Source organism: Scomber scombrus, chromosome 18 (assembly GCF_963691925.1).
Source record: "Scomber scombrus chromosome 18, fScoSco1.1, whole genome shotgun sequence".
Taxonomy (NCBI): Eukaryota; Metazoa; Chordata; class Actinopteri; order Scombriformes; family Scombridae; genus Scomber; species Scomber scombrus.
Window position 1 is genome coordinate 7,620,652 of NC_084987.1, and position 23,803 is coordinate 7,644,454.

A 23,803-nucleotide genomic window follows, 5' to 3' on the forward strand; every position below is an offset into this window, starting at 1 on the left:
TTAAAGAATATGTCAACAACTAAGTGGTTAAAGGACGCCGCACACAATGGTTACAGTTACAAACAGAGACTTTGTTGACTTGCATGACTGGCAAATCCCACACAGTGGTTTCTGGAGAGCATTCTGCTGTGATCTTAATTCTGGAGAACCACAGTAACAATACATTGGCATCAACTCAGTCGGTCAAATGCAGGATGGTTTAGATGCTCAAGTCAACTACATTGTGCTGGAGTAATTAGTAGTCAACTGAACAATTTAAGAAAATGAATCTACTGCAATTTTACTAATTGCTTGACTGTTATAACTAATATATAATTTAAAAAGCTGAAAACATTGGTGGGCTTTAGCTCCTGCAATGTGAAAACTACTTTTTCTTTGTCTTATTATGATATGAAATCAATCCTTTTGGGTTCAAGTGTTAAAATTGAATAAACTAAACAATAAAATGGTGTGATCTGAAAGATAATTGATCATTACCTTCTTTGGCAATGCACAAATACTCCAGATTATTTTTTATAAACTTTACATATAAAACATTTAATTTAAAATCATTAAGGATCAATCAATCAGACTGAAATTATGCAGTTGCTCCATATCTGGCCAGGTAGACCACAGGTAGATGGGTGACCTCTCCTTACCCTGGGCTGATGTGAGCTCTGGCTGTGCCCAGTGGGCATTGCGGGTGGTGGGGATGGCAGTGGCCCTTTAGCACTACGGAGCACCGCCAGCCAGATGCAGCGAGGTTCAGGGGAGCTGCAGTCCACCCCCACCGGGTTCTGGAAGCTCCAGTCAGACCCGGCCGGCGCAGGGCATGGGAGCATAGCAGCGGGCATCGGGGCACGGAGTTTGCTCAGATCCGCATCGCTCACTGCCCACATGGGCCGCACACACACACTCAGGTGCCTACACCAGGATCGTGGACAATGTCCAAATGCCGAAATATAGAATTATAATCAAGCCAAGAGAGGATGGGTGATTTTAGTGGAGCTTGCAGACCCTCCTTCTTGGATCCTCTGGTCATTCACTGGAGTCTAAACTTTCCATCTCCTGGCTCCAATCCATCGCTCTCGCTGCTGAGCATCCACCAAGTTTAATCCCACAAGTTCCACATCATTCCGAGGGAGAAGGCAAATCAGCTCTCTGAGACTCTCACACACATTAAAACACTCTCAGAGGGGGTTCAGTCCAGAGGAGGCAGAAGGCAGGCTCCTGGGCAGCAGATGGAGGAGTGTGTGTGGCGCAGGGATCAGAGGTAGGTCTGGTTTCACTACAGACACACACAGAGAACAACTGACAGCGTCACTCCCCTCGGTGTCCGGTGATGTTCTGCGTACAAAGCCACTCTGTCCACCCCCAAAACACACACTGCTGTCCCAGAGGGCTGGATTCTCTGTCTCTCCTCCCTCCCACTGCTCTCTCTCTCTCTCTCTCTCTCTCTTTTTCTCTCTCTTCTTCCCTCTATATCTGCCAAAACAAAATCCCTTCATCTCAGTCCCATCTCTAACTCTGTATCTCAACAAGCATCAGTTATTTCATCCTTCAGTTTGTCCTTGCTTTTATTTGTTTCCCTTTTTCTTTCTTCCTTGTTTTTATTACTGCCAAACAATCTTTCCAACATCCAAATGAACCGGTCTGACAGTCATCGGAAAACAAACAACCGTGCCGCACAGTAAACTGAAACTCCAGACGCTGAGGGTGAACGGGTGCCTGGCTGCAGCGGTTAACAGTCCTGATGGAGATATCTTCTGTGGCTGCTGCTGATAGGTGAAATCCACTCTGGATCTCTCCTGTGCCGCAAAGAAAGACGAAGCCCGGTGGATGCACGTGTACTACATGTGTGTGTGTGAGCGACACAAACACAGTGACAAAGCTGTGATCCCGGCGCTAAACTCCACAAAAGCCGGCCCTGCCTCCAACGCCTCCCCTCCACTCAGGAGGGAGACAAACAAAAAAAGTGGCCAATTTCCAGCACAAAGAGAAAAGAAAACATTTGCCTTGCTGCTGTGTTCACTGTTTCACTCCCTTTTTCTTTTTTTGCTTAAGAGGGGAAAATATAGAGGAGGGAAGATAATAATGGGAGGAGAAAATGGAAAAAAGCTGGAGGAGAGAGCGGAGGCACAAGCGTTACCATCATTGGAAATGCTCTCAAAATAAAACGGCCGCTACTAGATGTCAACATGACCTCTTTATCAAATCTACTCCCTCACATACACACACAACTATTCACAGGATCCACCCACACACCACAGTGATACCTAAACACCACGCCACTAAATCAGTCAGTAAAGGTGACCTGCCCCCCTCCGTCCAGCCGCCCACACAGCAAAGTTCTCACCAAACAGCCAGGCGTCCAGGATATGTGCGAGAGCGGCAGACAGGTGCCCATGTTGTAGATTGACTTTCACCATCCAACGCTCATCCCTGTTAATACGCCGTACATCCGCTACCAGTAAGGTTAGACAGGTTTCACCTGCCGCAGAGCTGGGCAAGTATCAACTTGATTGGAGAGAGTTGTCATCCGCATACAGAGACTATACCCTCTGGATATGCTGCGCTTCGTCTACAAGAACCCACACTGCAGGCTTTAATAGTTTACCGAAAAATAATGAAATGATCAATTAACAGTGAGGTAATCTGAGGTATCACAATGCAAACTGCCAGATCTATGAAGGAGTGATCAATTAAAAATGTCTTTAGGTTATATCAATGGGAACAGGTACACATCATAGCTGTGCAATGACTCATACTCCATTATCACCACAATTATCGTATTTGTAACACTTGGATGTACATGAGATTTATTTTAAAGAAAACACAAAAAATAAAAGTGAAATACAAATTACAAAGAAAATACAATATTTTTTTCCTTCTGTGCACTTAAGCACTTAAATAATTCACTTTTATAAAAATTTGGAGACTAACAAGAATTGGCTTTACAAATAAAGTGCACCAAAGGCTGATATATCCCCAAGTATGGGTCGAGATCCAAAAGTGCTGGTTACTACATTTCCCATAATGCAACCTGTCTATGCCTATATCTTTAACCTCAGTTTTCTAACACAGAAGTAAGGCTGTAGAAGAAAAACTACTGAATGTATTGAACTTTTTAAAAAACGGTTGTATTGCTTATGAATTGGACCTTTTCTGCAAATATAACAGACTAGGTTAAGAAGGATCTAAGCTCAACATCATCCCCAGTTTAAATAGTTTATTGAGTCAGCACAGGCTTTCACTAATATGCACATATACTCTCACACAGACACGCACACCATTTACTGTATGTGTGAACACAAAGGCTGCTTCTCTCGCGCACGCACACACACAAACACACGCCACATGTCCCACTGAGTCACAGCTGAGTATAAATATACTAGGCTATGTAATTAGGGTTCCTCATAAAGTCAGAAGGCTGTGGCTATGGGGGGGGTTTCTCTTCTCTCTGTGGTTCAGACCAGAGCTTTGGGTTCGACGCACCACCAAGCGGAACCGCCCTGCAGTGAGACGAGCAGATCACCGGCGAGCGCAAGAGGAGGTCCGATTCTTCTCCAGGAGGGAGAGATGTGAGAAACGACCACACCCGTGTTAGGAAACTAGAGTGACTAGATCACAGTGCATCTCTGGTGGGAAGCCAGAGTCAGGTTTAATATCTGAAAATACACAAGCGCTCCGTTTCACAGTGGCAGCGCAGAGTGAGGATTTCATATCACATTATTCACAATAACAGTTAGTTTTGGCACGGTGGGAGCAGTGCCTAATTTGGAAACAAAAGGTCTCTATCTGTCCAGCTCCCTCTCTTTCTCTTTCTCCCTTTCATGAACCATGGAAGCATTTAAAAAAGAGGAGAATGAGCATGAAGAGAGGGAAAAAAAACCTGGAGGTTGACAAAAGAGAAATGAACAAAAAAGTGTTGAGTTACAGTTTACATGGAGGACACACGGTCACACATGAGGAGCTGTGACAATAGCACCCCTCCCACCACTGACCCACACTGCCTACTGTTTGGCTCAAGCATGCCTGAGCAGGCAGACACGTATCCATCATCTGCCTGTGGGCCTAATGTACATACATCACCAGAGAATACCTCCCTTATCTGACCACTATTGGATTGCCAAACACACTAAACTCTGCAGACAGCACCGACTTCATATTAAACATTTTAGTTTCATAACCTGACAGCACAAAGCTCTAGAGGTCAGGAAATCAAAGGCAGACACGCGCTGCTAATCTTTGAGGAGCGATGCCTCGTTGCCTCCTGCCCCGGGCCCCTCATGCTCTCTGATAACAAACACATCAGTGGTAAGTGAAAGGCATGAGGGAGGGAGCGAGAGAGGGAGGTAATGCAGGGTAGAGCAGAGCAGAGCACGGTTGTTGGAGTAACGGACAGATTAGTTTGGTGATATGTTTTAATCCCTTTCATACTCATAACATGACCACAGGCCAACAGATTAACACAGGTTCAAGTCCTCCCCTCTTTTTTCCACTGCGGCTGCCGCGGAAGACAAAACAAAGTTTTCCTCCTCCCTGCTGCATCTACACATTGAAACAAAGCTGTGAGATAGAGAAATAGGCTGATGCTTGATGCTTTGGGTTAGTGGATGACAGGAAATACACAGGAAAGAGAAGAGTGAGGAGATTCAGTGAAAACAGCCGGAGACTGCTGAGTGAGCCTTTAGTTGGTCACAAATAAACCAAGTCCTAGACACAACCATGGGGTGTTTTTGCTAAACACAGGCTGCAACAGTTCAGAAGAGGACGGGAAAAGGTTCAGCGAAGGACAGGCTGGAGTTGATGCTCAAAATGAAACTCCTAAAAACTGACACCACAAAGACAGTGAGAATCTGAAGCCTATAAATACAAAGAGTCTTCAGCTCAGAGTGTGAATCCTGTCCCCTACTGGTAGGAGAAACACTGTAATGACTAAGTCCTGACTCAACATGTGGTGCGGGAGGTTTCATGTGTTGAAGCAGCAGCCACATAAATTATCTAGTCATCGCACCGTTGCCATAAATGACAAAAATGATGCAATTGTACCACAAAAATAGGCATGATGCACAGCAGTGGGTAACAACTTCCCAAAGGGTTCACAAGAGGAATCTAAGTGGTCACGACATGACTAATGTAGGAGCAGGGAATCAAAAACACACGTCTAAACTTAGCTGTATTGTTTTTTCTTTTAAGTTTAACAAAGGGAGGAACACTTGATCATAGACATCTCACACATTCAGATTATACTTTGTCTTAATTGAGCCAAAAAGGTGGGAAACAATTAAGTTATAGTGGAGGAGATTATCTCCATGTCCAGACAGACCTTAACAGTAATCTTCAGTTTCTACAAAAGCATTCTACAAAAGCACTTGAGTGAAAAAAGGACGCAGCTGTTTTAAGCAGGTTAATTTTAACTATAATCTCCAGTAAATCCCTTTGCTGCAGAACCTATAGGCCTATTTAGCTGCATTCTGAGTGCAGTTACCACCCAGCAGCCACTAGAGGGCAGCTACAACACAGAGGCTGATGGCAGATGGGTGGGGAGAAGCTCAGAGGGCACTGGGACATAGGGGACAGAGCAAAGGGTGGAGACTCAACATGCAGCCACATACAACTGCACAGTTTTTTACCACGGTGGCAGACATAAGGGTATGTGCGCAGGATGGGAAAGTTGCAAGGTGTGAACATAGAAAGCAGCTATCTGTGGTCTTAATGTCGGCACTAATAGATGACATCAGAGTCAGGGTGGGAGACTGTGGAAAGGAGATCAGAGAGGTCACACCTGTTGTGGGCTTTGAGGTGGAAACAGCCTCGAGAAGTCCGGAGACACGAGCAGGTGGAGTCGGAGATGAAATGTTCGAGGGTCAGATATCCCATCAACCCACAGCTGAGGGGGAGCTGGGTGGTCCACCCCCCCTCTCTCTATCCCTCCCTGACCGGGACTGATGCAACAACAACAAAACAACAATGCACGGCTCACTCCTGCAGACTGGAGGATTAAAGCAGTTAAAGCAGCCCACCTGACCATGTGTTCCTCCTCATTATGTATGCATTCTTTAAATGTGCCTGTTGATGAGCGTGTGTGTTTTACAGTACAACCACGTGAGGTCAGGCCATGTGAGTCAAATTTCCTGAAACTGAAATTATTCAATTCCCATTTAACTTTCCGTTATTCCTGAACTCAAACATAATACTACAAACCATCAGTGCACTCACTGACATTTAGTTTAGTTTCTCGGTTTTGATAATAAATATTTGACATTTTTTCCTCACTCATCGAGCAAACATGTCACATATTCACTAGTTCTAGTTTCTCAAATGTGCGGATTAGTTGCTTCTTTATATCTTAGTAAAACTTCATATTAAAATGTTTCTACACCCCCCTGCTGTTGAAGATCTTACAAAAAAATTGACCTTTTGGTGAGCTTATTTTTTTTTTGGGCTCCTTGGGCTTTGGAAATTTAAAATGACAATTTATCAATAGTTTGTCAGACTAAATGATCAATTTGCAACTCTAATTTATGTGTGTCCACTTACACAATATACTGTAACTGCAAAGCCAGCCAAAAGACAAGTCAAACCATTTGGGATTTATAACACAAATATGTGATTGGCTGACTCAGGAGGAGTGTGGATGTGCCCATCATGCTACACATGCCACAAAGAATTGTAGCATACATGAGTCAGCCAGACAGCCAAGCATCTACGTAAGCCAAAAAAAAGGAGATACAGAGTGGGAACGACTGCACGTTTATGAGGAGGGGGGGGGAGGTAACAGATGTTGTAGAGTGAACACCGGGAGGGGAAAACTTACCGTGCATAAAAAAATGAGGGCAGAGAATGATCTAAAGCAGAAACAAGAGGCAGGATATTGGAGAGAGCAGATGGTAAAAAAGAGAGCAGAAGGGAGTTTCAGACATTTCATCAGAGACACCGATGACACACACACACACACACTTATTTACTCACAGATACACTCTAATTAGCTCCCGTATATCTCCTCCTCTCCATTGCATCAACTGCGACATGGATTCTTTTGACTTTAGCGCAACACGCTGAAGCCGAAGGACTCACTTGCATGACTGAAAGCTAAACGAGAACACATTAGCACACATTTTCTACCATGCGTGCAGGTCACATTCAGTGGAATCTTGGTATGTTGATTAATTATTTAATGCTATTAGACTTGAGTTAGTGTGTGTGTGTGTGTGTGTGTGTGTGTGTGTGCGTGTGTGTGTGTGTGTGTGTGTGTGTGTGTGTATGTGTTTCAAATAAGCATTCGACCCTGCTTCATAAGTGATGTTATATCTTCAATTGAGCAACATTTCATAGTCTAAAGAGTTGTTTTTTGGTATGTAATCATTCTTTTTATTCAAACTGGATGTTGGAAAGAAAGGGAGTTTGTGTGTATGAGAGAGAGAAAGAGAGATTGATAGAGAATACCACAGCTAAGCACACACTTTATGTTTTCTAGCATAGCAGGCACTAAGTGGAGGCATGGTGCTCCACTTTAACCTAATTAGCAGGGAGTGTCTCTTGCAGCAGAGAGAGCTTTCTTTATGTTCAGGTCTAATATACAATGAAACAATGGAGACTAAAATGAAAATAAAGCATCTTTTACACGATTAAAGATTTGATCTTCACCTCACATACATGATTTCCCCCCACCCTCTGTGTTACCAGAAGCTGCACCTATTGATAGTTTTAATTTTATGTATTAGGCTTCCAAGACTTTTATCATTTTAATGGCATTTATACCACAAAAAGTGATCATCATCAAGTCACTCTGACCTCCTTCAGCCTCTCTCTCCAGGTTGTCAAGCTTCATCCTGACACCCGTCTTCACCCTAATCACAGTCACCCATCACCCATCACCTCCATGCAGACAGTTGCCATGAGAACCAACAAGGTGCCTCTGTTCGAGCATGAGAAAAAAAAGCCTGCAGGCAGACAAGTTTGACGGCAGAGATGTTTATGCTCAGAAATTGGCTTTCACAGCTGATTTACCTAAGCGGGAAAAGTTCAGGACTTCAATCACTTCCAATCTAGAAACAGTTTGTACCTTTAGGATTATTATTTGATACATGTTTGATTAACAACTTTAATCTGGGATTTAGCAGCAATCAGATTGTCACTTAATTCTGAACAGACACCTGCAATAACCAGCAAAGTTGTGAAAATGAAAGAGAAAAAAAGACTACAGACATAATGAAAGATATTCCAGCTTTGTGTTTGTTTCTCTTTCATGTTGAAGCTGCGTGAGAGGTCGTAGGCTCAACTGGTGCCAGGAATGCTTAACTGAAAACAAATCGGTTAAAGTTAAATGTATGATATCTTCTCACAGTTTGTTCAGCGTGCCCTCTCACTAAACACTAAACACTAACCTGAAAAAACAGGGACAAAGCAACGAGGCAATCTTAAAAATTCAAATGCTTTCCAACTGCCACATCCTGCTGTTTCTGAGCGCTACCATGAGGCGGCGGCTTGGTTTGGTCAGGTATCTTCCAGCTGTGCTTTGTCTCTCCAGTAGATACAACTGTCTCCCGATGGGTGTGTACCATATACTATGAAGCCTTAACAACATTAGGCCCAATGACGACATCTGGCAAAGAGCTAACCCTGCTCTCCTTGCACTGTACCCCCCCCTTCTCCCGTGTACTGACCACAACCGCTGGGAGCAATCAGAGCGTCACGTCTGAGCTCCACTGCAATAAGAGCCCACCCCCCTCTTTCCCTTCTTCTTTTTTCTGCCTCTTGCTCTTTTCTTCTCTTTCTTTCCTGGTTGTTTTCAGAAGCAGGCCTCAGCGGCGTGCAGCTCCAGAAAACCACAGGGCTCCAGCAGGCCTCTCAAATCTCTCCACCCCCTGTCTCAGTCTAGGCGAAGGAAGGCCATACTTGGAGCCCCCCCCCCCCCCCTCCCCCCCTTTGCTTGGCTGCTTTCTTCCCCCTCTGCAGGCCCACATGTATATATTTAGCTCATCTCTGCCTCTGTGTAATTAACAGATGAAAATTATAACTCTGGGACTCGAAGATGACGTTGTCGTTCTCCTCGGCTAAACCTGGAGCTGGACCCAGGCTTCCATCTCAGCCTATAGCCCCAAAACCAGGCAGCTGTCCAACATTTGGGGCGTGGTGGCGCCCAAACTGAGCCAGCTTTGGAGGTTAACTGATGGAGGAAAGAGCTCTGAGCCAGGGAGGAAGAAAAAAAAAAGAAAAGAAGGAGAGAGCAAGACTGCAAGAATGGAGTCTGAGTGTTTATTAGAGCAAGCGAGATGGCAACCTGGAGTTTCCATTTGAGGTCATCTGGTTTTTACATTCCTGCCATGCACCACTGCTCACACCACGCTGAGGAAGTCCTCCATCGCTCTGTTCACACACGATCCCCCAGTCCAGCAAGTCTCAAATTGGGAGTCTGGGGGTGTAGAGTGGCCATTTAGGGAGCCCTCAAAGCAGCGAGGAATAGTTTAATTTAATCAGATACTCCAATGTTCAGGTTCAGCTGGCAATATGATCACTTAGGAATTTCTAAATTATGTCTACGTATCGAGGGAATGTTAATGTAAAAGACTTTGAGATTTGATGGTATATAATATATACACAGCTTTTGCAAATGTACTCAAGCAGCTGGAGTTATTCACTCCACTTCAGATCTCCAATATTTGTTTTTTCAACCATCCTAAATTTCTCATGCTCATGACTCTGCAGGCTCACACTGACCTCTTTAAAGCTTCTTCAAGCAGCAGAAGACCGTGCCACTGGGCGAAAGATGCTCACACAACATAATCAATTATTGTGTGAATTTTGAGTTTGACAAATCAAATCTCCTACCCCGTAAAATCTGAATTTGCTCCAATCTAGTAAACCCTGAAGCCCAAAGCAAAGCAAACTCTATCTCGCACATGTGATGCAAGCAGAACTTACAGTTCATTTATGTGAGCTCTGCTTCTCGCACTGTATGAACTGATAAACCTGATGATCCAGAGATTATACCCAAAGCAATCCTGGCCTTTGCCCCCACCCCCCCTTCTCTTCTACGCTCCCCAGTGGCACAAAGATGATACACAGATACTGAACGGTATGTTTTGAATACAGGAGGATCGGCCCACGCTATCATTTCATCTGCCTTCTCCTTCCTGTTGATCCTCTTCGGACTGTAAAACCCAGCTGTATAGAAGGACAACTCTGGAGGACAGGGATGCTGCTGGTGTCTGTGTTTTCACTGTTTTTTTATGCCAGTCCCAGAAGCATTGCCCTTCGTATGTTTAATATACTGATGAGATCCATATGTCAAGCCGATGCTGATGCCGCTTCTGTGTCTTTAGCCTCTGTCACTCTGTATTAGCCGCCTCTTATTGCAGAGATATCTGTAGTCTGAGATAGTTCACCCCGCAGATAGAAACCGTCCTCTGTGGTTTCATGACTTGTCTCACCCCAGAAGAAAAGGTCATATGTGCAGCCTCAAGGGATGAAACAACTTGCTGTGGTCTCGCTTGTCTCTCTGTTGCAGTTGCCCAATGGGAAGACAGAAAATGACTTTGACTGTTGACATGGGAATCACACACACGCACAATCACACACACACACATATGGTCTCATTCTGCTATTCAGATGGAAGATACACTGCTTAGAGCAAAGAGGAGCGCTAACGGAAACATAGTGTACTGTTAGTTTTCATTCTGTAAACTGAGCAAGCAGATAGAGAGGGAGGTGGATACACGAGAATCATACAGAAACAAACCTTTTATGGCACAAACCTACAAGAGGAAGCTTTACTGCTTCGCGGATGACATTTAGCTCAGAGAGGTATTTTCAAAAAAAAAAGTACAGCCGAATCAAAATGTAAACATCTTCGGGTGCACATTCAGACAGGGTTTGAAAAATGAAAGCAAAAGCCGGGAGTCCCCCTGCAAAAGGAGATGACCAAAGAAGGCAGCAAAGAGAGGATCAAAGCAGAGAGTAATTGCTCAAAGCCAGCAAACGAAGAAACAAGAAAGCTAGGAATTGGGGGAAGGTATAAAAGGATTAAAAGGGGGGAAAACAATCTGATCAACACGGATGGTAGAAACAGAGAGGAAGAAACTGAGGGAGATAGGAGAGAGAACACAGCTCAGTGACTGTATTTGCATGTACCGTATTTTGGTTGAGGTGATACTTGAGGTAAGCAGTGAGTTTTTGAACATCTCTTCAAGCAAACTGACAAACTAAAAAGAACTGCTGTATATTTCACCAGCAATTAACAGACAGACATCTAATCTATGTGGAGTAACGAGAGGCTTACTGCCGTGTTATGATCAAACAGAGTAACATTTGATGTTGTGCAATGCAAATAGATCTGAAGCAGACCGTGACAGTGACTGATACAGGTGTTCACCTGTGTGCGTATCCTGGAAAATACAGGATTTATGCAGGTTGGCTTATTATTGTGAGCTAGATGCATTTACATACACAATTCAGAAAAAAACTTACAAAGATACTATTGTATGGAGAGTAGCTGAGTCATTTAGACGTATGGCTAGTTTACTATAATCCCTTCTTTGTTGTAGTAAGTAAGACACAAATTTGTCCTTAATTACAGAAACAGACATGGATGTGACCAGTTTTTTTTTATAATGCCACCTTTTGTAAGTTTTGCATCCTGAACTTAATTTCTATACATAATATAACATCTGATATGTTGGATGTAAAACTCGGCTCTGGCTCCAAAACTTAAACAGAATCATATTAACTCCTTACGTCTACCATGATGGTCTATGCTGCTCCGTGAATGTGATTTACAAATAAAAATAGAGGCGAAAAAATGCCATTTTTTGCCTCGCAACCCCACATACTATAACAACAAGAACCAGGAAGTCACTCCCAAGATATAGTCAAAAGCATATAACTGTCTGTCAACTTTTTGTCTATGTTTTATGTGTCTGTGGTTGTGTATAGATGAAGCAAACAAGATTTAACATAATGGGATTGGTATGCTGAAACAGAGTCAGGTTAGCATAAAAACTACCTCCAGTCTTTATGCTAAGCTAAGCTAATTCTCTGCTGGCTCAAACTTCGTATTTAATGGAGTGTGGTACTAATCTTTCTATCTATGTGGATTAAAATGATGAATTGTCACGCCCAATAATGGTATTCTTTGTCTATTCTATGTCTGAACGCAGCATAACACGCACTTCCCAAAAACAACAAACTATTCCTTTAAAACTACAACGCCTGTGAAATAATGGAGAGAGATGACATCTTGGATCATACAAACAAAAACAGCAGTTTTATCCTGAATCTGAGAGAGTGAGCATGTAAACAGAAGCAGTGTTGTGCTGGACCAGGAAAACCACAAGGCTCTATCTCTTCCCAGCATCCACAGCTCCTCATTAGCTTCTCGATAATCTCTGTCCCGTGATGTTGCATGTCAAAACAACCCCCCCCCCTCTTTATTTCTCTCTCTGTCAGACTGCTGCTTACAAATAGAGAGAAAGACATACATTCACACTGCATCACTCTTGTTTAGGAAGTAGAGACTGAGGTCAGTGAGTCAGCTCACGAAATCCAATGAAACAACAGCAATTCACTGTCTGACCTGCAATTCACAGCTCATCAACTCTCAAATAGCGCTTTGATGCAAGTTGGCTGGCCGACTGCCATGTACAGTATAAACAAGGCAAGAGGAGCCTCCCTGATTGGAAAGTTATGGTACAGTTAGGAAACATCATCCGATGTCCACCACTCACAACTCCTTTTCTTCTTCTTCTTCCTCTTCTGTTTAACGACTTTCAGGCTGAGCTACAAAAACCAGAGCAGAACACGTAGTGAATCTCTTTGAACAAGTAGATGACTATGACCTTTTCCTTATGAATAATTTTACCCCATAAAACAAATCTTTTCACACTAACAGCACTGAAAGAAATTCAGTAATGCTTTAGCTGAAGCAGTGCACGATTATTATTTAAGGCTTAAGGCAATGATTGCTTTACTTAGCAATAAATCTGTCAGTTCTATTTTCGATTATATGATTGTTTAGTCTATAAACATTTGAATTCCCCAGAGCGCCAATGACGTCTTAAAATTCCTTGTTTTTATCAGACCAACAGTCCAAAACCAAAGATGTTACATTTACAAAGAAAGAAAAAAAGGGAGAAGCTGGTGAATGCTTGGCGTTTTTTCTCTTAACAAATGACTTTTAATTGAGAGTTAATTGTAAAATTATTTGTAGGCCCAACAACTAAATGATATAGATCATCTGTTTCAGTACAATACGATTTGTTTTCTTTTATTGCATATTTAACAGGAACAATGCACAATACATTTTTATACCAAATATGGCTAAAAGCTTATTTCCATTTGTAGTCCCTGGTTGGAGGCCACCAATAATAAACAAGTTACTGAACTAAAATATAAATGACGACGACCATCTCAGGACAGACTCCTTGTCCTGTCCCTGCAGGAGCCTGGTGGGCAGAGTTGGGTCATCAGGGAGATTCAGATTGACAGCTGGTTAGCACTCAGTCACTTGTCCTCTCTCCTCTGGCTTCCACCATGTTTAGTTTTGGTTGTGTTTAGTTTCATTTATGTTTTAGTTATGTAGGATTAATCTATTTTTAGTTGCACTGCATTTGGTTTCACCTCCTTTGTCCATCCTCGAGCCGGTTTGTGATAATATCATAACAATGTGTTGACCTGATATTAAATGCAATGTTATTTCTGTTTTATTTAAGATATCTTGTTGTGTCTTCTGGGCTTTAAATGAATTCAACTTCACAAACTTTTAATATAAAGTAAGTTTGCATTGTGCTACAACTATAGTCAGTATCGATGGATTTGACCAACACTAGTAACCCAATCAGAGCCTCAAACCTGCCCAGTCATTAAAGTAGTCCAGCTTTTTATTTGGGACATTTCAAGCACACACACATGTATACGTGTACCAAAATGAAGTTACCATACTAAAACATGATCTCCACAAGTTTCATTCAACAAAAAAAAGACTCTTTCTCACAGATTTATAACAGAATGAACAATTTAAAGTGGAAGAGAAAAGTTTCAGCCTTGCATTGGTCCTTGTCAGTCTCAAAAATAGGCCTGTGGTAACTGGAAGAATAGGGGATTGGAATAGAGTCTAACTTTTAGTAAAACCAACAAAAAAACGCCCAGATGGTTCAAAAAGTATCCCAAAGTATCTTGAAACTGTTTTTACTCACCCAATCAAATAAGAAGTAGCCGAACTGGGTGGAAAACAAGCAAATCTGGCAACACTAACATTGTTCTCGAGCAAATACTCTTGTACTTGTGGTTCACATTAGAGCAGCGTTAAATATCTGGCAGCTTCTATGCAGGTTATGAATAGAGAACCATCCAACTTTTTGCATGCCTTCACTTTTCATTGCCGCATTGTGTTTTGGCTGTCACACAGCCATCATTCTCCCCCCATGACTCATCGGGATTCTCTCTATTTCGTTATCGTCTGTCCTCCTATTCTTCCCGACCCCATCCTTCTCTGTCTTTCTCACATTCCAGTGCAATCCCTGCTGTTCCTTAAAAGCCTGCACAGCAAATTTGAGGAAGACACAGTGCGCTTTTCAGCTTACTGAACATAGAAATTCTCAGTCATTCTCATCCTCGGTTCTTTCCACAAAAATGAAAACATGATAAGAACCCAAGTCAAACAATGTGCACGGTCGATATCAAGGCGTGAGAAAGACACAACAAGATGCAGGATCTTATCATCTGAATGGAGATCAGTCAAATAGCAGCCCCTGCTTAACCCCTGTGGCCCCTGCTGCACACAGTAACAAGGGGTTCCCTCCTGCCTCTTTAGCCTCCATACCGGGGGCCAAGTGTGTGACGAGGGGGGCCCCTAACCTCTGAACCTTGACCCTGATTCAAACCCTGCCTCGCTGCCTTCAGGCTGATCCTGCAGACAGATACAGACAGAGTCAAGTCTGCATTTCAGAACAAGACCTGACCTGTTATTCATTCCTGCAATGTGCTGAGCCTGATATCAACAGGGGGCCCCTCACGTACTGTACTGTGCAACATGTTTTCCTGCATAGAAACAACACACACACACACACACACACACACACACATATCAACACAGGATCTGTACAGGCACAAATACAAAGAGGCCCTGACGCAGGCCAGACCATCAACAGGCTGAATCTAATTAGCTCTCATCTGTTTCTGAGAGAGGCTTTGTTTCACACCAAACCTCCCAGCAGCCAGGCGTCAGACGCTACATGAAATGCACCAAGAGACGATGAGAGGCTCCCAGAACGACAGCGAGATGACTGGGTACTGCATCTGTCACTTCTGGACAGGTTCACTTCACATCCAGCTAATATATACTGAACAATATGTGTCATAAAGTACATCTAGAATGAGAGAAACTGTATTCAAATATTCACGCGTTCTTTTATCTGTGTTGACATTTTCACAATAACGACTACTGGAAAATGTGTGGCTGGTTATACTGGTTTATTAACATTCTTTGTCTTTTGATTCCTATAAAAGAAAAACAGCCCTCCTGAGCTTCTCTCAGACAAGAATATTTAGAAATAACTTCCCCTGCTCATATTACACATGAGCGTATTTTGTGCACATCTAATCGACCACACATTCGCAGTAACCTAAACAAATCTAATTAACCTTGTCAACCCTGCTGACCCACAACTGGGTCACCCGTCACAAAGCTATGCTGTGCAGCCACACTTCCGCAGCCACATATTTTGAATTATAGTTGAGATCCCAGAGTTTCAAAAGAAGATACTACATACATCCACAACACATATTTAATCAACTGAATTGTTGAAGTCTTTTTTGTCAAACATTTGATGCTTTCAGGTTCTTAAATTTGAGAATGTTTTGCATTTGCAATTGAATATCTTTGAAATTTGAACTAAACTTGGATAATCAAAAAAAATAGTTGCAGATCTAAATATACCAGACTGAAATTTGGGGAAATTAGTGAAAGAAATTCTGCACAAAACATCTACAATATTACTGTTTGATGAAATGGTGCAATTGTAAAAACATGGGACCTTTGGGTTTCAATATTTTACTTAAACTGATGGAACAAGCTGATACAGAATATCCAAAAATACGTAATTTCTCATTAGTAACAAATAGAATCATGATAATTCAAATTTATGCAATAGTTTTACATGTGATGGAAAAACAGAAAGAGCAAGACCAATTGACTGACTGACATGAGATCAATAAAGAGCCATTAGCAACAGAAGCGAGCCTGCTTTGCAGAGCTGCAGTACACCAGCCGTTCCCCCCTCTCACCCCCACTAAACAAGGTCAATGATGACTGATGTCCTTTGCCTACCTACACATGGCTGCGCTGTATTTGCACAACATCAAGGACCTCCTCACGCAAACACGAGGGGGAGGCCAGATTAGTGTGTGTGTGTGTGTGTGTGTGTGACCACTTTTCATGCACCTGCGCACAGCTTATGAGTTGAGGATGTGTAAATCTTACCATTTATGTGCCGGAGTGCCTATGTTTATGAACACATGTGCTTGGCCATGTGTGTGTGTGTGTGTGTGTGTATGTGTGTGTTTGCAAGTCAGAGTGATTAAAGTGTGTCAACAAACACACTCTCCAGGTTAATGATTGTGAATGTGAGGTGTGAGCGGCGGTGCAGCTGTCGTCTTGGGGCCTGGAGTGGAGGAATGCAGCGGAGGTGACGGTGTCGTGTTTGGTGGTGCGAGGGTGGAGGTGTTAAGGTGTGAGATGTGTTTTAATGGTGTTTACAGACTTATGCAGGTCACTCTGTAATGCACACTTTACTGTCACTGCTCCGTGTCCACTGCATTGACATTGCTAAAGACTTTCTGTGGTCCAAACAGCATACCAACTTAGAGCTGCAACAGTTGGTCAATTCATCAATTAGTAACTCACAGCAATGTGATACTGAGAATATTAATGTTAATGTATATTTATTAGTTCAATCAATCAATCAATCTTTATTTATAGAGCAACAAATCACAACAAAAGCAGGTCTAGTCTGTACTCTTAAATGTAAGTTCTTGTTATTGTGTTATACTTATCAGTTACCTGGCAGCCAAATATATTTGCATAACCTTTACTATATCTATATATCTACTATATTGTCAGATCAGCTACCACCTGTGTATATCAGCCTGTAAACTGCCACAATACCTGCAACAAAAACATACAATAAACTACAATTTTATTGGATTCTTCCAGTGTTTTATTGTGTTTTTATTGTTCATTATATTACCTGGAAATCAGGATGCCCTTCTTTCAGTCCTTAACAGAAAGTATGTTATAATACTATTAGTATGCAGTATTGGTTCCTACACGTTTTGGCTTGTGACTCCTTGTATTTATCTATTTCATTATTTTTTGGCTAATTTATGCCTTAATGGACAATGACAGCGAATGAAAGTAAAGTGAGTTGAAGAATGACACGCAACAAAACATCCCAGGAATGTTGCACCTGATGGTTCGCACCTTAACCTCAGGGCCACCTAATTCAGCAGGCTGTGAACACTAATTCACTGTAGTTCACAAGAAAATAAGAAAATCAAACACAAAGATTGGAGGACTAGAAGTGAATAAAGACAAATCCAGTTATTGGATTTATTTTGTAACATCTTGATGGTTTTCTGGACCCCAGATTTGAAAACATGAGTGTACAGTCAGTGCACAAATGGGACAAACTGTACGAAGACCAATGGAAAGAATGAAGGACGTAAAGTTCCTTAAATCTCATAAATTCTAAGCATCGCAGTATTATCTGAGCTATGTGCCTACTACGTGGTGAAGGCATCTGCTACTGATCACAGAAACGCTTTCCTCTGCAGCATCATACAGCTGTTTTTAGTTAACCAGGGACTGATCCTGGACCTGCTGACTGGATGGGCCTCTGTGGTCTGCAACCTTTTTGAGGTGGTTGTCGTGTGATCAGCTGGATCAGCAGGCATCGACAGTGGACTTAAAGGCAGTTTGTGGATCAGACGAAGCCTCTGACTGAAGTTTGGGTATTGACTGTTACAAATTATCCTGGGGAGGCTATTAGCAGGTCTCTGGGGCTGGACCTCGATGTAAAAACAGTTCCCAGATCAGAAAAGTTCAAGGATCAGCACAAAAAATAACTAAAACCTGTCGTCAGCAGTGTGCATTACTGCAGTGTATCAGAGTTCAAGCACATCGGCGAACTGCTACAAGACAGCGACAAAAGAGGGGCTTTAACATCAACCTACTTAGCTAAAGATTCTCATAAAAACGGTCTCGTGTTTCCTGTCATCAATAAACTCAGGCGTCACGTGGCACAATGCAGCATTAGACTTCAGGGTCTCTGCTCATCCTGCCCTCTGCCCCACCCTGCTGTCCACTGTCTCTCCACTAACAGCTCTATTGATCTCGCCCACGAAGCCCTGCACTGCTACATTAGAGCAGGGCCTGCTAACAACATTAAACCAGTCCCGCCGGACATCACCGTCACCATAATAACTGCCTCATCAAACACACTTCCATCCCTTTCCTCTATTGCTCAGATGCTGAATCTACACACGAAGGCTGATTCAGTTTGTGTCTCATTTTGTCAAATTAAACATTTAATCAGATTCTAGTGTAATTTTGCACCTCGCTGTTGGTCTTTATCGCTTTATCTGCAGGGATGAGAGTTCAATAAAACACCAGGAATCACTCAGGAATTAGAATGTGGATCTATATTCCTGCATGTATCATCAAGAAGGGTTCATTTAGTCCAGTCAGTGTACAATAAAAAAGCTGAGGTACATTCTTCTCTCTGGCTAAAGACAAGTAAAAAGACATGCAGAGAAAGGCTGTGCTAAATAAGAGCTGAGTGTTGGTTGAGACATGCCAGGTCAAAGGTCAGGTATGAAATAAGTCTGGGACTGAGATTAGACAAGTTGAGGTCAGGATAGAGGCTCGTCTGTAAGAAGATACACACGCCGACAGATAAGTGAGAGTCAAACCTGGAGGATATCAAACACTTAGAATTGAGCTTTATGAGTAGCCGTTGATTAAAGTAGCAGTTTTATTGGCACGGAAGTTGTTACACATTTACTACAAAGCGTTTGACGATACGTAACAGGCTTAAAAGTGAATTCAACATGTTTGAAGGAACGGTCCTATTACAGCAACATACAACCGAGAGAAAGAGAGGTTCAATTAAAGTGTGACCACAGAAGAGGAAACGTTCTTTGCTGGAGGGAATAAAAGGAGCCAATAAAATAAAGACAGGCTTTGAGAAAAAAGGAAGCAAATGAGGGGAAATGTGAGGAAAAAAACAAACATGACGAATTATTAATTATATGGTTACACAGAAAAATAAAGTGACAACTGAGGGCGATGAGTTCGGAGCAACATATAAGGCACATATAAGCTTTTTAAACACACAAACGCTACACCAGATCCATACAGCGAAGGGCGAAAGGAAAAGGAAGTATCAGCTATCTCAGCAACATTACACACATGGCAAAGGACTCGCTGAGGTTAAATCAAAGCAGACACACACACACACAGACACACACACAGACACACACACAGGCAGCACCATCAGGCAAAAATACCAACCCACACACTTCCAACAGGCAGACCACCGCCCAGAGTGACATATCTTACCTCATGACTTCACTATGACATATTAGCCCTTCACTACACATTCCTGGAGTCAGACCAGGACCATAAGGAATAAAACATATACCTGTTTTTTTTAACAAGGTAAAGCAAACACTATTCCCTCTACAGTGGAACAATAAAAAGGTTTTTACAAGCTTTACAATCTCTGCTGTTTAGTTTATCTTTAGAGGAATGGTGCCGTTGAGGGAAAACTGCTTTTACAGGATATATCAAGCAGCTGTTTAGGTTCAAATTCATCTTTTGGAGTTGTATAAAGGAGAAGTGTAGATAAATATAAGTGACTGGTGGCTGTTTGAAGTCTTGTGATGTTCACTGACTAGAGGTCATACTTTTCCCATCTTTTCATTTGCTGTTACATCACCACTGAAGACAACTCCACCTTCATGCACAGTCAAATCATTGTTTGATGACATGTTTGTAAGAGTTTCACACTTTATAAGCAGCTGACTGAGTATTTAAGTGTTGGAGCAATCAGAAAGATGTGAGTCAAATGAGTCTCATTAGCCAGTTTGTTAACTTATTTGTGCAAATAAATGTGAAAGCCAACACTGATGTAGAAATGATTCTCATAAACTCTCCAAGCACGATCCTTGTTTGGGACGTCCCGTTTGCATTGACAGCCTGTCCGCCTCCTGATGCAGCCACAGGCGGACAAAAGACTGCAACAACCGGGGCGTAAAATGTAACTCTGGACCACTTTTGTAAAGCAGCCGCTAATTTCATTCATCGATTGCGCACCATTTGCCGTCCACAATAGTGAACAAAAGCTACAGAAAAACACTGATCAAACACTTGGTTTCTGTACAGTTTGTCGGTGTGTGTGTGTATGTGTGTGTGTACACAGTGGCTATGTAAACTAGTGTTAATCCTCTTAGGAAATCACGCTCTCTGACCAGCCCCACAGCGCACTCCAGACCGCCCAAACGCAATAATGTCCAGGTATCATGATACATAAGCAGCAAGTTATCGCTGTCAGCTCCGTGTGGTGTACTTACGTGGTTCTCAGAGTAGGGTGGTATTCCAACAAGGCAAAAAGCAACTCCATTCATTGGACAGCAGAAACAGTTTGGCTGCAGCAAGGAGAGGCAGATTTGTTGCTGCAGAAGCAACAAAAGAGTAACAATGCTCCGGTCAAAACGCAAACTTATATCTTCAAGACTTATCCAGCTTCCTTCCCCCTAAAGAAAAAAAACCCCACTCTGTTCCCGTTGTTTCGGGCCGTTCAGTGCGCTTCCCCCCTCCTCCTCCTCTCCTTCTTCTTCTTCCGCCAGACCGCATCAGTTGTACATAACTAAAGCCCTCTGTGCTCGGCCTGCCTGGAAACTGGCTGCAGCAGCGTCAAAACACAGGAAGTCTGGACACCGTGCCTTCACAGTTAAGCCCGAAATAGGCGCGGGGTTATTGTGAGTAAATGATCGCGGTTTTATCTCATTACTCATGACTGAATATGAGTAAACTCTGGGAGAAACGCTGTAGCAATTCTTGAAACTTTGTATAAACGTCTTAAAGGGGCACACATTTCTCCATTTAGCGTTCAATACCTGAAGTAAACTGTCCAACACTTTACAAACAATGGGCTCATGTTACACACACAAACCTAGTTTATACATTTCATTAATAGAGTAGTTTCCAAACTTCTTTTTTCCCCCACTTCAAGCACTCATAAACTGACACAAATTAGACCAGGGACCTATATTTGATAAGGTTTTGGAATGATAGTGAAATTAAATGTATTCCCTTTTTTGCAGGGGATTTCCTGACAACACTTTGGGAACCACTGCATTAGTGGAAGTGAGCTAAATGTCAAGCCTGTGTAATGGGGGAAAAGCATCACTTATGTGCTCTGTGTCGTCACGTTTGCATTTAATTTATAGTTCATAGTCCAGGCTTTTATGCTACATATCTTCACCGGAAGTGCTGTATGCATCAGGTTTGACTTGACACTGGTGGAGTGAAGGGAGTCAAATTAGAGGAGGGTGCGTTGGGTAAATCTATGCGCTCCGCCCTGCGAGCCCACAGCGTGCGGGCTCCCTCTGGCTGTGCCAAGACGTTTGTGTGATGGATGGGAGGTGTGGTGGGGGGTTGAAATCACCAGGACAGTCAGTAAAAGTCATTGTTGGGGGGGAGGGGGAGTCTTTTAAAACTGAATTTCGGCACATTGAGGAAATAAATGTACAATTTAAATAAGAATAGGACAAATTAAGCAAGTTTAAATTGAGTTTAACCTGCAAATCTGTCATCTGATGAGCTGGCAGCAAAAAAAAGAGACTTTAAAGTGCCACAGTTTAACAATGGAGGATGTTTTGACATCCACAAGTGAGAAAATACTTTGTCTTTAGCAATAAGCACAGAAGTATTATCACGAAGATTAATTTAAAGTGTCAAAAGTACTCATTATGCAGAATGGCCCATCCCAGTATTACATTATCTATTATATTATTGTAATGTAGTTTGTGAAGCATTTAGATGTAAGCAACAATTTAATAGAACTATTTCTGATTGAGGTGGAGCTCCTTAAAATTATTGTACTTAAGAATAATTCAATTTACTGTATAATAATGTATTCAAATGTACGGATCATTACAGGTTTTTGAAAGTAACTAGTGAGTATTGCTTTCAAATAAACATAGTGACATTACAACATTCCTCTCTGAAATGTAGTGCAGCATAAGTATACAGTAGCAAAGGATGGAAATACTTAAGTAAATTACCTAAAAGTTGTACTTAACTACAGTAATTGAGTAAACGTGCTTAGGTTCATTCCACTATCGCCACAATCTCTCAACACTGTGGAGTAAAGGATGATTTCTAGTGATCGAGTGGTGTTTATGTTGTAAAATGGGAAGTCAAAGGAGCAACTTGTTAACCTCACAGCGAAACTGAATCACTGCCTCGTAATTTCGATGCACTGTAAGAGCAGAAAACCACAAGCTTAGACAATGCGATGGAAAATCTCATAACCTTATCATCACTGCCACCAACAAAAGGCATAACTGCTTGTGTGACTCAGGATAAACAGACAAACACAGCAGAGACAAAGACTAAAAGAATCATTCATTCAGAATTCCTTCCACGCCCAGACAGACTGGGCTATAATTCATATATTCTCGGAAAAGTGTTGACAAAATTGTATTTTTAGCCACCTAGGCTGAAACTGAATGCTCATGTGAATCAATCAAGTCAGGGGAAGCTTACTCATCAATAGAACAGGAACTTAAGGCTGCTGCCAAGAAGTAACACAACATCATATATGTGAACACACTTCTAAAAATAGCAAGTGTATACATCACCTTCAATCAGGGCTTCTTAAAATAAAAGTGAGAAGAATGTTTTTTTAAAAAGGGGAAATGAGATAAAGATTAAAAAAAAAGGAGAAATGTGACATCATGGTGTTGGCTTGATGGCTCAAAGCTGGAGGCCCATGTGGCTACTATTACTCTGAGGGGTGCGAGTATCAGAGCAGGCAAAGAGTGCCACTTCAAAAGCCTGTCTGCCTATGGGGGGAAACAGACCGGAGTCATAGGGGGAAAAAGCAGCTTACGGGAGCCTTCCCACGCTAAAGGCTGCAGCTGCCAACTCAGCCTCCATCTCAACATGTCTCCTCTGTCTGCTCACTCTTTCTTCACGGCTACCTAACCTCTGCCTCTCGCACCGCTCTGAGACACACAATCCTTGCCAAAAGCTTACCAAGGACACTGCTCGAAAAGTCCTACTCATGACCTGCGCTCATCTCCAACTCGATGCTATTTGAGATGGATAATTGCCATGTGTCCCAAATCCCCTTCAGGTTACTCATACAGGGGCAGACAAAGTAGTTTTCTGTGAATATCAGATGCTCTTGAAATCCACCGTGGCGGAGTGAGAGCCCAGAGAGACTTAGCAGCAGTATCCTAGTCTTAAGGTGGAAGAGTGAGGCAGATGGCCCCTAAGAAAAAAAGGAGGGTGATGAGACTAGAGAGCTTTTGGAGGTCAAGGAGCGCTGGGGTTGTCACAGCTGGACACTTTCTATCCTCTCTGACCTGGGATCAGCATCCATCTCTGCAGCCTCTCGGTCTCTCTCTCTCTCTATGCTCTCCATGTGTTTTCTATTCCAGGAGACAGGGGTATAAATCAGTCTGTGCCTTGACACTTTTTTCTGTGGGAAGAAGGATTTGATGTTAGTGAACCCCTGCTGTCTTGGGGTTTGTC

The 23,803-nt window shown here is 42.5% G+C and overlaps 1 protein-coding gene across 7 annotated transcripts in view; it reads right to left on the minus strand.

Annotated features, from left to right (window-relative positions):
• The window catches only part of arhgap23a (Rho GTPase activating protein 23a), a 69,548-nt gene that overhangs the window by 34,841 nt on the left and 10,904 nt on the right, over positions 1-23,803 (minus strand). For 5 of the 7 annotated variants that reach the window (XM_062438226.1, XM_062438231.1, XM_062438230.1 and 2 more), the window contains exon 1: positions 20,611-20,845. The exons of 1 other annotated variant lie outside the window; for it this stretch is intronic. In XM_062438226.1, the coding sequence (XP_062294210.1) occupies positions 20,611-20,664 (54 nt within the window). In that variant the 5' untranslated portion in view covers positions 20,665-20,845. Of the gene's footprint in view, positions 1-5,767; positions 5,875-20,610; positions 20,846-23,803 lie in introns of those variants that run through there. One more of the 7 variants, XM_062438232.1, reaches the window with a different exon arrangement.